Source organism: Stenella coeruleoalba, assembly GCF_951394435.1.
Source record: "Stenella coeruleoalba genome assembly, chromosome: 1".
Classification (NCBI taxonomy): Eukaryota; Metazoa; Chordata; class Mammalia; order Artiodactyla; family Delphinidae; genus Stenella; species Stenella coeruleoalba.
In genome coordinates this window covers 102632478-102649001 of record NC_137169.1, presented here as the reverse complement: position 1 = coordinate 102649001, position 16524 = coordinate 102632478, and the positions used below count along the sequence as shown (strand labels likewise).

General features: G+C 49.6%; 1 protein-coding gene across 1 annotated transcript in view; it reads right to left on the bottom strand.

Moving 5' to 3' along the window:
* Positions 1-16306, bottom strand: part of PTGFRN (prostaglandin F2 receptor inhibitor) — an 85691-nt gene extending 69385 nt beyond the window's left edge. Inside the window, exon 1 of the mRNA XM_079934298.1 lies at positions 16194-16306. Within this exon, the coding sequence (XP_079790424.1) occupies positions 16194-16242 (49 nt within the window). The 5' untranslated portion in view covers positions 16243-16306. The remainder of the gene's footprint in view (positions 1-16193) is intronic.
* Positions 16307-16524: the final 218 nt, after the last annotated feature.

Genomic DNA, 16524 nt, shown 5'->3' with positions numbered 1-16524 from the left:
TGCTATCTTTACTGACCAACTCGGATCCAAGACCACCAGATGCTTGATTGCAAACTCATAGGTGGTAGCTATAAATAGGCAACTACCCTTACACAGGCTCTTATGCCAGACCCCCCCTCCCAGTCCCGTGTGCCCCACTCGCAGTCCCACTCTGCCTGGCTTCTCGATTCCTCTGCCAGAAACAGCCTGTCCGCCCCCACTAGTGCTTCGGAGGGACGACTAGTGGCTTTTCCTTGATCCCTTTTCAGACCTTCATTTCCCCAGCTCCTCCCAAAATTGTGTAGTCTAATTCCTCTACTAAATGGCTTATTCCATAATATTCACAGCGGCTCTGCTCCTCTGACGGAACACTGATACATAAGCCAAGTACGGAGCAGAGAGCTTCGCCCTCGAGGACCCCGTAACTGACAAAACCCACCTTACATTTACAGCATGGCTTTAAGCGTTTTCAAATCCTGTTCACATGATTTAATACTCAACCCTGAGAGGATTAAATAAGGAAACTGAGGTTCCGAGAAGTCAGGTGACCAAAGAACAACACAAAGATGCAAAAGCCACTTCGTGCCAATCTGTACCGGTGGGTAACCAAAATAACTCAACAGAACACGAAATGATTCAAACGATTCTCTGTCCAAGGATCAGAGACAGAAAAAGCTGAGGCAAGATCCAGCCACAAGGATTATTTTAGAGTGTTCTATAAAATTAACAGCTGCTAGAGGCCCCAGCGCTGCCTAGCCCCCCTCACTACTCAGCCATTTTCAATCCTCCCCATGTTTGAACAGGCCAGCAGAGTCTGCCAAGTTCTGTGTGAACACCTGGTCCTCCTTTCAGTCTAGGTGAAGGAGAATGGGAGCTTCACATGAGTTTAAACTTGCATCTGGGCATGAACGCACCTGAGCTGTTAGTAAAATTCTCCCCGACTCCTTCCCTTGAGGAACTTTGTCCTCTTTCCCCCAATTTTACTCTTTTCTATGCCCATTTTCTGCTCTTCCTTTGCCTTGTCCATCCTTTCTCCCCAACAAGGCCTTAAGCCTGCCCTTGATACTTACAGACACACTGCCAGATGCCATGGGTGGTACGGAGGTCTATGCCAGCTTCCCCAGTGAGGCCCAGTGAGGAGTACAGTTTGTTAGTTTGACTTGAACAAAAAAAGACTCTGAGTTCACATGCCCTTCAAGGAACAGACCCTTGACTCCATTGATCCAATATTTCATTCCTTCACTCAGCAGCTCTTTACAGCACACATACTGGGTGCAGAACCACATCATCAGGTGAGTCGATGAGCCGACACCTAGCCAGGTGTCAAAGTTAAAGACGATGGAACAGTGTGGCAGCCTCATAGAAAAGTGGGGGGAGGGATAAATTAGGAGTGTGCGATTAGCAGATACAAACTACTACATATAAAACAGATAAACAACCGAGTCCTACTGTACAGCACAGGGAACTATAGTCAATATCTTGTAATAACTTATAATAAAGAATGTGAAAAAGTTATATATGTATAACTGAATCACTTTTCTGTACACCAGAAACTAACGCAACACTGTAAATTAACTATACTCCAATAGAAAAAGAAAAAGGAGGGCTTCCCTGGTGGCGCAGTGGTTGAGAGTCCGCCTGCCGATGCAGGGGACACGGGTTCGTGCCCCGGTCCGGGAAGATCCCACATGCCGCAGAGCGGCTGGGCCCGTGAGCCATGGCCGCTGACCCTGCGCGTCCAGAGCCTGTGCTCTGGACGGGAGAGGCCACAACAGTGAGAGGTCCGCATACCGCAAAAAAAAAAAAAAAGAAAAAAAAAAAAAGAAAAGAAAAGCTGGGAGGAGATGAGTCCTCCAACAATGAGAATCTTTTAAAATATTAAGTTAATAAATGACATGAGGGACTTAGGGAAGACAGAACCAGAAAAAATAGACATTCACTCAGGACATCAGGCTTAAACTCCTTTAGGTGACATTCCAGGCTCTTCACAATCTTACGACTCTCTCTCCAGCCTCAACCCTTTCCCTCTGAAGCCCCTACGACTTAACCCTCCATTCCAGCCACCAAAAAGTTTTCTTCACACGCAAGCTTTTGTAAACAGGTGTATTTACTCACGCTCTTCCCTCTGCCTGAAACAAATAACCCGTGCTTTCTCTACCAGACAAAGCCTACTGACGGCTCAGACTTAATGAAGGCCATCTTGTGGAAACCTTTCCTGATCCGGCCCCAGCCCCAAGCAGAGTTCAGAATGTGCCTACTGAGGGTCGACTCGGCATGGACACTGTGACCATCCCAGGCTCATTTGCTTGTCCGCCGCCCTCGCGGGACTGTGAGCTCCATGGCGGGGCAGAGGGCTCGCTGCTCATCACCACATTCCTAGCCCAGCAACGTGCTTGCGGATGCAATGGCTGGGATCACTCCTATCTCAATGAACTTCTGCAAACTGGAATTTTAGAGCCAGAACTAATCTTTGGACCATCATCTAAATGGGTTAACGGGAGTTACTTAAATCTCATTTGTATCAGGAATTGCCCCTCATTGATGAATTTTCAAAAAAGCTCTTCGATAAGCTCATCACAGAAAGTGAAAAGCATACGGTTTGAGCAACTGTAACGCACAGCATCATCAACCAAGAGACCAGTTCTCAGCACCCCAGGAAGTGATAACATCTCGATACTCCAAACCCCACATTTTGCCACATGCGTTTTATTATCACCCTTTGGGGCTAGAGAAGCCAACAACTTGGGTGCTTTGGATCCTTACAAAGGTTTCCCAATCCAGACAAAGCACTAAAGCCTAAAAGAAATGCATATACAGGTAGAGAGGACACAAGTAGTGATACAAACAGGTATGGAGAATTGTGTCAGCTGTCCCACCTTTTCTGCAAGAGCTCCTCTGTCTAAACTGGCCCAGAATGCTCTCCCTTTTCATTAAAGTTTCAGCATTTTTTTTCTAACAATCCTTAGACACTTCTGGGTTTTTTTTGGTTTTTTTGGCTGTGCTGCGCAGTCTGCAGTATCTTAGTTCCCCGACCAGGGATCGCACCTGTGACCCCTGCAGTGGAAGCTGGACCGCCAGGGGATCCCCCTTAGACACTTCTTCGAGGCCACCTCTTTTCCTGGGTATATGTCATGCCTCCACATAGAGACTGGCAGCTACAGGATTCGGGTCTGTGACTATGTCCTCATATGCCCGGAGCTCGAGACTAAAGCCTGGCACAGGGTGATTAATAAGGAGTAGTTACAACCCAGGCCAACAGCGAGACAAGGCACATGCTGCAGGCAGCAGCCCCCTGCCCCTTCCCGCAGACGTGGCCAGAGCTGGCCACTTATGAGAAGAGCGATGGCAAGAACCCAGCCACCAGGCACGTGAAGCCTGCACTGGAACCGAAGAAGTACGCTTCCCCACGCTGTGAGCCACTGACACGAAGCCCAGGAAGGAGCAGATGCCAGTCGGGGATGGGAGAGGCTGTGACGACCCCACAAAGGGAGGAAGGGGTGGAGGAGGTAGAGAGTGAACAGTGAGAAGCATGAGTCGTTTGTCTTCCACACGAGCTGGCAAGGAGAAAATGGAGAAAATCACATGAGGAAGAATGAGGACTTTCTCATCCCTGCCTTTTCACGTGTGGACTCCATTTCTCCTCCCCTACCCCATCCCACCAACCTGTCTTAGAAATGAAGGCACCTGCAATCACTTCGGAAATACTACGGTAGTAACAGAAAAAGACAGTACGCACACAAACGAAAGATAGTGAGGACACACAGATAACCTCTGTCCCCTTTATGACTTAAGGCCCACAATACAGACTTTATATGTGTATTTCATACATGCGTTGTATATGTCATATACATTATACATGTACACATGAGATATACAGGTGTTTTCTAAACACATCATTTAATCATTCAATAACTCAAAGTCCTAAGACACTCGGGTAAACAAAAGCAGACCTGGCCCTGCTTTCATGGTGATTACAGTCTGGGGTGAGACAGACGCTCGACCTAGTAAACAGAGCATTATAAACCGATGGCCATGCTCTGAAAGAACGGGTCCAGCGAGAGCCCAGGACAAAGGAATGGACACAGCTGTGTGCTTACCTTACAGGCAGCCGCCCCCCAGAACGCGTGCTCACCTCTCCCAGGAAGTGAGGCTTGAACTGGGCTCCAAAGAGTCAAACAAATAGAAGTAACTCCAAGACAATCTATAAACACGAGAGGGGCAATGTGTACGCAGATGACATAGTTGTTTCTAAGGGCATAGAGTGAGGGTTGCTTGGGAAGACTTCAAGCGGAGTCATCGAAACTTAATTATGGGCTTCTTTACCCTGAGGTCCAAATGGTGTCAATGAACGCCCTGGAGAGAACACAGAGCTTGCTTTACCATTGCCATTTCCGTAGGACCAAACATACCTTGCTGCGGGATAACTCCTGTTAGGCCTGTACAGGGGGGTACAACTGGGCAGTATATACCACCTTGCTGCCTCTGTGACACCCCGAGCTGTGGTAACAGAAGCACTGTCCCCAGTTACTTACAAGCTGGGTTCAACACTAAGCTTTCTGGGACTCATATTGATGTTCGGAAAAAACTTGTTTGCAGAATAAACTGTTATTAAAGTGGGACTCTGATGACCACATGATTGCATAAACCTTGTTTCCACAGAAGAAATTCCCCATCCTTCCTCTAAAACTTATGCGTCTCTTATTTGGTGACGGTCTTTTGAAGAGATGCTCTGATAAACTACCTAAGGGGAACATCAGCAATGGTTTTGTGAGCCATTTTCCTCTTAAGAAACCACCAACAATAGGATTATGGCCCGACTTATCACCTTAATTTAGCAGGCTAGCTTCCTGCGGGCCCCAGCAGACCTCGCCAGCCTCACGCGTGTGGGTTCTTAGCTTCTCTGTGGGTGCCGGCAATGCTGCTGACAACTTTCAGGGTGATTCTGATCCCGTTCTTCCAACCTCCCTGACCCAGAGTTTGATACCCACACTCCCTGAGGTCTCTCTTACTGTTCCAGCTTCAGTCAGCGAATCCCCAAATGGAACACCATCCCGCGCACGCTGATTCACGCCCGCCTCTGAGAAACGGTGCCGGCCATTTTCCTACCTGAAACGCTTTTCCTACTCTTGGCTCAAACCGCCTTCCAGACCCACGTGCTCCACGGAGCCTTACGATAAAGCAGCTCCCGGCCTGTTTCATCCCTATGATTCTGACAGCTCCATACGCACAGCTATCCCATAATGCATCCACTCAGATGTTTAAAAAAGCACCAACAACCCATCCTGCTGTTCAGTTGTAACTGGTTCGGTTTCCATTTTGGACTCCATTTCCTAATTCCTTTGTCCTCTTTCACAGTGTCAGAAACATGGTAAAGGGTCTCTAAATGCTGCTGAAGTACTAAAAAATAAGGCCACAAGGAAAAGCAGGAACGTCATATATCAATAGTTGGGCACAGCGTATTTATTCGCAACTGTGTTCACTTCGACCAGCGTGACCGAGTGCCTGCCACGGTACTATGGTCTTAACTTGGAACATACTGTATGGATTTCCCAATCAAAGATGATGGACTATAATGCCTTCTAATAAATAAGAAAATATATGGATGTGCCAGCCTTCAGAAAATGGAAAACATGAACAGCTGCGCCAAAAGTGGTTTGGGTTTGCTTTTTTTAAACTCCTCACTGCAGCATAAGCCGACAGCAGCACACTGGACAGACACCAGATCAGCCAACATTCTGTTCTGAGGACATCCTAGAGGGGCAGTGCAGTTATAAAGCACTATCCACCCCTTGGCCCCCAGAACAGCATATGACAGCAAGCCACCTCAAATGCAGTGGAGAATTCACTCCCAGAGTGTTCTCGATGAGCCCCCAGAAGACCCACGTCCAAGACATGGGTCAAAACCAGCATCCACACGTGCACCTCAAAGTAGCCAGAGGGCTGGGCAGCAGCCGGCATGCAGTAAGGACTGAGCTCATAACACACAACCAACAGCATGGAGGTGTTCCAGAATGTTTCCTTTTCACTGTGAATGTATCCAACATCACTTGCGCCCTCCCCTTTCGGGCTAAGAGAATGAAAAGGAAGGAAGTCCCCAAATGCTAGAACACATCGCTTAGCCGATTAAGGCTACTGATGGGCAACGTCGGAATTTCAACTCTCCTACTCTACAGGAAGGCGGAAACTCCAAAGTGGTGTCAACGTTTGGACCCAGCTAAAGGTGTCCGTGTCTCTTCTCGCTGTGGTTTGGGGTGTCAGGAAAAGGAGAACCGTGGTGCATAACTGTCTACTGGTTCGACGTGAGAGCTGAATGGGGAAGAAAACACAAGTCACATTGCTGAGGGCTGAAACTGGATTACTCAACCGCAACTTACTTGTGGCTGATATCCTCAACGAAACTTACTTAAAAAAAAAAAAAATCAGTAATAAGGAACAGTCTGCCATCTAGAAACGCTTTATTGGTTTTACTGTTTTTGTGATTTTTTTTCCAGAGGTCCATCAAAAAATGCAGTTAGTGGTGGGGATACCTCGGTAACCTAGAGTACTGTGAGGAAAGACGCCAGTTTCACCACACGGGATGGGCTAGGAGGAGGAAGCAGTTGCTGCTGCAGTGACAGAACAGCAAACAGCTCCCAGAGCCCTCAGAGGCACCAAAGCCCCGTTGCAGAGAGGTGCCAGGCAGATGAGACAGAAGGCGCAGGCTGCACACAGGAGTGCTGGGCAAGATGGGCGAGGAGCCAGGGCTGGACCAAGCGGCCCATCTGGACCACAGCAGGGATCAGCATGAACTCAAAGAATTCTGGAGATGGAAGGGGGCCTTGGGATCAGCTAGCCCAGCCCCTTACCTTACAGAGGCTAAGAGCTATTCAGCAACTTGTTCAAGGTCACAAAACTAGTGAGTGGAAGATCAAGGGTCAGAATCCCAGCCTCCTGTTTTAAAAGACAAGGACACAAATGTTATCACATCTTAACTGACTGTATCAATCCCTTTCTATGTTTTCCAACATGTATTTGAATATCTGTACTAAGACAGAGAGCAGTCTAGTGTATTGCGGTTATGAGCCCAGACTCTGCAACCAGGACATCTGGGCTTGAACCCAAGCAGCTGGACCACTTGTGTGACTTTGAACAAGTTACTTCACCTCTCTATGACTCAGTTTTCTCTTCTATCAAATGGAGGTCCTAACAGTACCTACCTCATGGGGTTATGAAGCCTACTAAATGAGTTAATATATAGAAAATGCAGGGCCTGGCACCAAATAAGTGTTATATAAAAGATAGGAAGGAATTTTTTTTTAATTTATTAATTTATTTATTTTTGGCTGCGTTGGGTCTTCGTCATTGGGTCTTCATTGCTGTGTGCAGGCTTTCTCTAGCTGCAGCAAGTGGGGTCTACCCTTCATTGCGGTGCCCGGGCTTCTCATTGCCGTGGCTTCTCTTGTTGCGAAGCACAGGCTCTAGGTGCGAGGGCTTCAGCAGTTGTGGCACACGGGCTGAGTAGTTGTGGCTCGCAGGCTCTAGAGCTCAGGCTCAGTAGTTGTGGTGCACGGGCTTAGTTGCTCTCCGGCATGTGGGATCTTCCCAGACCAGGGATCAAATCCGTGTCCCCTGCATTGGCAGGCGGGTTCTTAACCACTGCGCCACCAGAAAGTCCCAGGAAGGAATTTCTTAAGGAGGAAATAATCCTCATGTTGGCTCCTCCCCGGCCTACCTGCTCCCAACTCCCATTCATCCTAGTCACAGGTTAAGACCTTTTCCCTACAACACCTGGGACTAATGCTTCTAAAACGTCACTGCTTAGTCTCCTAATCCCTTCGGCCAGACCCAGTCAGATGTTAAATTGGCCAAAATGACATGAGAGGTGAAATCTTTGGCTACTACTCACCCAGCCTACTACCCCTCGGATAGGCACTTCCAAGACCCTGGACTCAGAAGTTACCTCTTTTGACCCTCACCTCCTACCTTTCTGGCCCACCCACTCCCTTGTGCCTCTGAATCTGCTTTTTTACCCTCATCCTGTCCTCCAGGCCCTCAAACCTTCTGCAACTCACCAGGCCTTCCAGCCTCTCAGCTGCCTGTCCCACCTGGACTCCTTGGCCAACTGTCTCCATGATGCTGTCAGAGCTTTCTACAGATTCCCGCACCCCTCCTCTCACGGCAAGATCACACCATGTCCCTGCCTTGTTCCCCGGATGCTGAACCTGGTGGAAGAAAGTCATGAAACCAGGCTGAGTACCTCCACTACAGACCTAAGCTAGCCCCACCCTTCATGGCTAACTGACCGCCTACCACATTCCCACAGAGCCCAGCCCGTCCCACTCTCCTCTAGTTCTGACGCTCTGAACATGGCCTTTGCCTCAAAATTCACCAAGGAAGCCCAGGCCACCACATAACCCATGTGTGAAGCACTCTACCAGACAAGCGTTTCTCAAAATTTAGCACTCGAATCCCCTGGGGATATGGTTAAACCACAGACTCTGATTCAGCAGACTGGACTGGGCCCTGAGATTTTTCCCAGGTGCTGCCGACGATGTTAGTCCCCAGACCCCACTCTGAGTAGGAAAGTTCGAGGGATTTACATACGTGAAGTTTAATGTGCGCATTTTCCTAGACACATTATTTTTAATCTTCATGACAAACCTGCAAGAGAAGTAACAGTCCCTTTTTACGTGTGCAGAAAATAAGATTCCAGGAGGTTAAGAAACCTGTCCAGTTTCACAGTGCTGAAGGGTAGGACTCAAATGGAGGGCTGATTCCAAAGCCTGAGCCCTATTTTTTCTCTCCATATGTGATTTTGAAGAGCAGAAACAGTTTAGAAACACACAGGTCATGGTTTATTTGTAATATAAACTACTGAAATCTTAGCTGATGAAGATGGGAGAAAGATGGGTGATAAAACTGCCCCGGAGTCCCCGTGCTGGAGATTCCAACTGACAGCTGAAGGCCTCAATGCAGCTGTCAGGGAGAAGGTTAATTCCACCAATCAACGTGGACGAGGACACCCAGAGGAACATGGGGGAAACTTTCAAAAATGTATACAGAGAATGAAAGGGAACATATAGATGACCTCCAGCTGATATGTCCGGGGATTCTGTGGCCACTCGCAGGGCTAAAAACGCGGACAGCACTGCAGAAACCATGTGTCCTACAGCACACGGCTCCTGCCCTATCCCCCTCCACCTCTCCCTTCCATCCTCTCCACAGCCTCCAAATCCAAGGCTTCCCTTTCTCTCTCTGGGTTTCGTGCAGCATTTGACTATTCCCTCTTTAACAAATCTACCTACATCCATCTCTGCTTGGCTTCTGATAGAGTGATCTCCTGGTTCTTCTGCCATCCCTGTGACTACTCCTTCTAGAACTCTCCCATTTCCTGTCCCCCAACTACAGGCATTCCCATGAACTCGCTCTTGACCCTCGCCTCCATCATCCGGGTGGTGCTGCACCTTCCGGGGATACCATCCACCACACATCTAGTGCATCCTGTCCCACCGGTGGAGGGCAGATCTGAGTTGGCTCTGTTCGCTGCAGAATCCCCAGGACTCAGAACAATGCTTGGCCTAGAGCTGCAGGCACTCTCTCAATATCTGCTGAATAAATAGATGAGCTACTCGCCATGTCACTGAGCTTCTCATCTTCAATCTTCAAACTGCCCATCCTAAGGCCAGGCTGGGGTTCAGGGGCTGCGGTTCCCCAAGTAAGAGACAGAACTGTCAATTTCCAGCCAATCACAGCACACATAGGAAATGGGACTAGCTGTATGGCTCTCACGGTAGACAGGGCTTCAGGTTTCAAGGCTGCTCTGACCTGTGGGCTCCAGGGTCTGAGGGTGTCAGTTGTCCCAGTCAGTGCTTTTGAGATCTTGGAATATTTTCCTCCACACCAACTGTAGTCTTTGTGAAGCAACAGAATGAGACCCAGTAATTAACTCTGACACACCTACAACCCACCTGAACCCCATGTGGGTCCCTTACCATAGCTCACAAGCTGGGAGGTTCTAGCCCCGTCCAGCCCTAAGTAAGAACAAGGAAGTAACAAGATTATTAGTACGTTCTTGGCTTGGTGTCACTTGTAAGGTCTGAGAAGTGACCCATCTGTCTGCATTACTGCCTCTATTTCAGTAGCATTCCAAGGTAGCACCCATCCTGAAATGTGCCTTGAACCCTTACGCTCAATTCTGTTCTCCACGGTTCTAAGCCAAATTTATCCTAGACAGTGCGACAGTGGCCAAACACTGTTTCCCCATTCCCCTGAAATACCCTGAGGGATGCAAATGCTTTCACATTCGGCACTTATAAAGGTGCAAAGCAGGATGCAATTAAGGTCCCCAAACATCACACTTAAACTTGAATCGGGCTGCTTAGTGACTGCCTAATCCTGCACAAACACACAGGGAGTGTTGTGGAGAAATCAGCCTTTGAAGAACACAAATGTGCCCACGGCGCCAGCATCTCTAGTCTCCTGGAAATAGCATTGCTGGTCCACGACAGTGTTAACTACTGGGTCTAATTCTGTTGCTTCGCAAAGACTACAGTTGGTGTGGAGGAAAATATTCCAAGATCTCAAAAGCACTGACTGTGCCAACAGCAGTGCTTTGCCTTTTCCAGAAGATAAACTACAGAGAATTTTTGCCGGTTCAAGTTATTTTCCCAAAGCGAAGGGTCAAAGGGCCTTGCTACCCTGCCTTTAAGAAACCAAGGCAATTAAACAGAATAGCTATGAACTGCCCTGACAGCTCCCCCCAACTTCATTCGATAAAGTGAGACGCAGACACGCTGACAGACAAGCACACACCTTATTTAACGGCCAGACACTGCACTAGTATGGAAATGTACGTTCAACCTGTGGGGTAGAAATCAGCTCAGCGGCTCGGCACAGAAACAAAATAGACATACAAATGCCGACTAGCACGACTACCTTGTAAGGAATGATCACTGACAACTAGAGTTCCTATTCAGCAGGCTAATAAGAATAATTACAGCCGGGGCAGGCATTAATCAGCTTGGCAGATACAGGAATTCTGTTAACAAGGCTAAAATGAGAGCCGAGCACTCTCTGAAGTCCACAGCACTTCAAAGACGGTTGCGCTGGATGGATTGACTGGGGTTCCTCCTGCCAGCCTTTCTCCTCCAGCGCTTTCTGGAGGAAGCTGCAATTTGGTCCCTTTCCTCAGAGCAGGGGTGGTGACGCCTTAGGGGTTGCAGAGCTGTCACATCTATGAGGTGCATCCTGGCACTGCCCCTCCCTTCCGGAATCGTGCCTGGGCTGCACTCATCCCTTCCTCTTTTTAACCGCACTTTTGCTTTCAAACCAGTATTATACTTTTTCGTCTACACTCATCTTGAGTGATACACAAAATAAGACGATGGCGAACATCGGTCAATCTTTCCTTAGTTGAGACCAAATTTGGGTCCCGTGATCAAATTCTGGCTCAGCCATGGAGTAGCTGTATGATTCTGGACAAGTTATTTAACTTTTCTGGGTGTCGGTTTCCTCATCTGTAATATGGAGAAAATAGCAGTACCTTTCTCAAAATGTTGCCGTGAGAATTCAATAAGAAAATGTCCGTAAGAGCCTGACGCTGGGTATGCACACTATAAATAGCAGCTGTTATTACTCTGTGCCTGTTAGGTGCAGAGCCCTGTGTAGAAGCTATGAGAAAAGACCAAACAAAATATTCAGTATACGGACACATGTACCTTATCTATGAGTGGCTGTGCCTGGGCAGTGGGAGGGTGGGCACATTCATCCTTTTACCTTATATCCTTTATAAGTGACACCGAGACTGCAAGCTGTCCCCCAGATCTGTTCTTCTCTTCTTCTACAGTAGCCAGCACACGGCTCCCACATTCCTCTGCATTTCCCGGCTTCCCTTGCAGTTAGTGTGGCCTGGACTAAATCCTCTGCCATGGAATGTGTGCAGAAGTGATGGGGGCCACTGCCGGGCTTAGCCCAGGAAGACTACATGCTCTTTCCCCTTTACAGGGCTGGAAGGGCGATGGTGACAACCCAAGTGATCTTAGAAACTAGGGGCTGGGGCTTCCCTGGTGGCGCGGTGGTTGAGAATCTGCCTGCCAATGCAGGGGACACGGGTTCGAGCCCTGGTCTGGGAAGATCCCACATGCCACGGAGCAACTGGGCCCGTAAGCCACAACTGGAGAAAGCCCTCGCACAGAAACGAAGACCCAACACAGCCATACATACATACATACATACATACATACATAAATTTAAGGGGAAAAAAAAAAGAAACTAGGGGCTGAAGACAGCAGAACTGCCCATCAGCCTGGGAGCCAGAATGCCTGTGTGCAACAGTGATCAGACCCAACCATTTCATCCGAAACATCCCCAAGAAGAGTTAGGAAAGACACTTCCATTGTTTGAACCACTGTTCTTTGATTCCATTTGTTAGAGCAATTTAGCCTACCCAATACAATAATACATTACCCTTCTATGTTATTTGGATTTTAAAACATAGATGTAATGTTTTTGTTGTTTAAAAACTACTTCGATGGATTTCCAAGTATTTTTTTTAAAAGACACACATTAAGAGAGTATCTTAGTGACTTCCCTGGTGGTCCAGTGGTTAAGACTCCACGCTCCCAATGCAGGGGGCCCGGGTTCGATCCCTGGTCAGGGAACTAGATCCCACATGCCGCAACTAAAGATCCTGCATGCTGCAACGAAGATCCCACATGCCGCAACTAAGGCCCAGCACAGCCAAATAAATAAATAAATTTTTTTTAAAAAAAAGAGAGAGAGAGAACCTTCATCCCCCTCCACAATCTTCATACCTTCCTCTCTAATTCATGCTCCACGCTAGGACTGGCCTCCTCAAACACATCACCACGTTGTATCAATCTCACCCTGCAAATTTTCAATGGCAACCCATGACCCACAGAAAAATGATATACACGCGCATTCATTCAGTCAGCCAATATTTATGAAACACCTACTCTGTGCCAGACACTCGATTAGTAAGAGGAATACTATAGTGAACAATACCAACCTGGTCCCTGCCCCATGGGATATAATCAGGGTGAGGATTTAGACCAGGAACAGATAATCATATACAGAGAGATAAAGAAGTGCTCTGATGGGAGAAGCACAGGCTGTGTGGCAGTACCCACAGGCCAACAAGCCCACCCACATAGTGAAGACTTCAGCACTGCAAGAATAGCCTTCAGAATCCATCCCAGACCCACTTTTCCAGTTTGCCCTCCTAGTATCCCTCCTCCCACCTTCACTTACATGGAACTTACATGCCCTTTTTGAATGAACCAGGCACTTTCATCCACACTGGATGCCTTTCCCCAGAGCCTGGAAGGCTCTTCCATCCTTTCTTTCAAAATACTAATTATCCTCAAGGCTCAGCTCAAATGTCATCTCTTCAGCAAAGTCAACCCTGACCCCAAGTCAAAATTAACCATGCTGTTCCTTGCTTCCTACCAGCACTTGGTTGTATGTCAGGTATTTCATTCCGGCTTGTAGTTGGCTGCTCTATTAACTGTCTGCCCACCCCCACTGACCACTCAGTGAGACACTGGGTCTTGATCATTTGTCTGGGACACTCTTACGGACACACTGGGCATTCAAGAAAGGCTGTATTAAATGGATGGATGAGACGAGTCAGACATGGGCAATGGAAGTGAAAACCTGCTTTATGAAGCTGAGTGGGTTCTGTTGTGACTGTGATAGGTACACTCATTTAGGGAAGCTTTATGGAGGAAGTAGTTTTAGGGGGAAAAGGAAATACACAGGTAAGAGGAGAGAAGCGGGAGAGGCATTCCCAGGTCATGGGAAATGGAAAGGCCAGAAGATTCACATACATTCTATGCAAAGGATAGCAAACAGGTTCCTTAGAATGAAGCATCTGAATCAGACAGAAGACTAGAGGGGAGAGAATACAAGGGGCAGAACATCCTCAGAAGGAAATCATAAGGGACTCATGAGCTAAGGTGGGACCTCCAGAAACGATCCTTCGGGAAAACGATGAACTTAGAAGGGAGGCTGGAGGAAAAAGTCAAACAGGTACAGATGTCAGATCTGTGTGGGGAGCTGTCAGAACTCGAGCTAGGACAGTAACTTTAGATACGGGAAGGACAGGGAAGACGCTCGAGTCTGCACTATGGGAAAAGGAACAGAGTTGGGCGACAGTGTGAACATAGAGGTCAAAGAGAGTGACAGCAAGATTATGCCCAGGTTGCAATACAAGAGCAAAGATGATCTAGCATATCAACACATTGGGTTTCAGGAATCAGTACAGTGCTAGAGTAGTGGTACCACAGGGAGGGCCTCCTGGAGGTCACACGGAAGCCACACCAAGTGAGATTCGGTACAGCAAGCTATCAGGTGAACATGAAGTTCAGGGACTGTTAGGGGACAAGGCATTGGCTGGTGACACCACACACACTGCCTGTGTGTAGTTGACATGAGATGTCCAGCCAGGGCAGGATGTACTGGAATACCTCCGAGACTTCCCCAAGCTGTACTTTCCCCACTTCTATTTTTGCTTTTGCTGGTCTCTCTTTGCCCCCTCTCCCTTTTTCTCCCTCACCATAGTTACTCACGGACATTCTTTTAAATTTCTACCTGGCCTCGCCCTCTTAACTAGTACAGGGGCTGTGAATTGCACAACTTTGGGGAGGGCCATTCACACAGAGGACGAAGCGAACAGCAGCTCCTAGAGTTGTGCACTCAGTGCACGATCTGTGCAACTAGTAGCCGTGGCCCTGCTTGACCCAGACACATCAGCCAATTATGTAATGGGTGTGGACTACCACCAGCAGTGTGCAACAAACGGAAAACTTACAAGGGCCCCAGAGTGAAAGGAAGAGAATAAAAGCACTAGGACCACAGAAGAGATGCTACAAAATTAGGTGAAAGATCTGGAAGCTTTCTGCACCTGGCTGCAGCTAAAGCAATGTGTCTGGGTGAGCTCTTTTAGGGACGGAGTTCCAGAAAACCCCTCAGACATGAAGGAAAAAAACACAGCAGCAGCTAGAAAGCCTGCCCCCCCCCCAACAGCAGCAGGAGTCATGGGAGTTGGGACAGTGTGCAGCCTGGTGCCAGCTGGACGGGAGTGGCTGTGGAAGGTCTCCACTGGGACCCTCTGACCGTAAGTGCAGAGTAGTCATTTACCCTGGGTGCAGCTGGGACAGACACCACACACCATGTGCTTTATAAAAGATTCAGCTCTGCCTTCTCTAGCGGTGTGGAAGAGAACCCCTGGTCAGGTCACAGAATTCCTTCTGTTCTGGTTGACACTGACCAAAGGGCTTCAGGAAGAGCAAAGCTTTTAAGAGTCAGCCTTCCTGATCCATGGTGGGCACTTAATCAGCAGATTATTTCTGTGGCTGATAACTACTTGGTTATATTAATATAACCATATTACACGATGTGAAGATGGTGTCTGTGTGTATGGGTGAACGGAAGATGGAGAGGGGAAAAAAAAAATCACACCAAAGATTCCTTGGGTTGGGGGAGGGCGCTGGGCCAAATAATCTAGAGGCACCAAGGTTGAGAGAGGGTGGAAAACAGGGGACAGTAAGGGAGAAAAAGTAACAGGTAGGAAAAGTTGAAGAAGCCAAGGTTCCCAGGTCTTTGTGTGCAAATATGCAGCGAGGCAGCTTCAGAGGAGCTGAAGGAGAAGACTGAGGCAGAAGAGCTAGCCACAACTAACATGACAGAGGGACCCGTGCACCGATTTTTACTGTAGCGCTCGGGGCCACCCGGTGACCTTCGCAGAAGGAAGTTGGCGGATCCTCTCGCTTCCCTGGAAAGGCAGCCCGGCGCGGGGGAGTGTGTGTGGAGTGCGGTTCGGCCGGTCTCGGCCATGGCGGGGCAGATCAAAGCCGCGGATTTCCGCTCCCGAGCCGGGGACGCGGGCCGGGACCGCAGGCACCTTCCGGGCCGGGAGTTCAAGGTGAGCCGGCCGCGGGCGGCTAACAGGTAGGGAGGGCCCGGGGAAGCCGGCCTGGGGCCACTCCCCCCCGCACATGTGCGGGCGAGGCTCGGCCTGGAGCACGGCGACTCGCACCCCGCGCGATTCGCGCCCGCTCCCCGCCGGGCCCCGCCGCCCGCGGATCCCGGCCCGCTCTCCCGGGAGTGGCCCCGGCACCGTCGGCGCCCCAGGCCGCGCGCGGCAGCCGCGCCCCACAGGTCCCCCCGCGCCTGGCCGAGCCCCCCGCGCCCCGCCGGGCCCCGCGCGCACTCACCCAGCGACAGGAGCGCCAGCAGCAGAGGCCTCGGCGCCAGGCGCCCCATGCTCGCCGGGCGGGAGCGACTCTCCCCCTCCTCCTCCTTTCCCGCCGCCTCTCCTCCTCCTCCTCCTCCAGCTCCGGCTGCTCCAGAGTCAGCGCTCCTCCGCCTGGGCCGCGCGCCTGCTCCGCTCTCCTCGCGAGCCGAGAAATCCCAGCGCTAGGGCCGACGTGCGCCCCTCGCTCCGCTCCCGCCCGCCCGCCTCCGCCCTCCTCCTCCAGCCGGCCGGGCACCGGGAGCCGGGCGCCAGGGCCGCCCCGCCGAGCCGAGCGTGTAGCCCCGACCGCT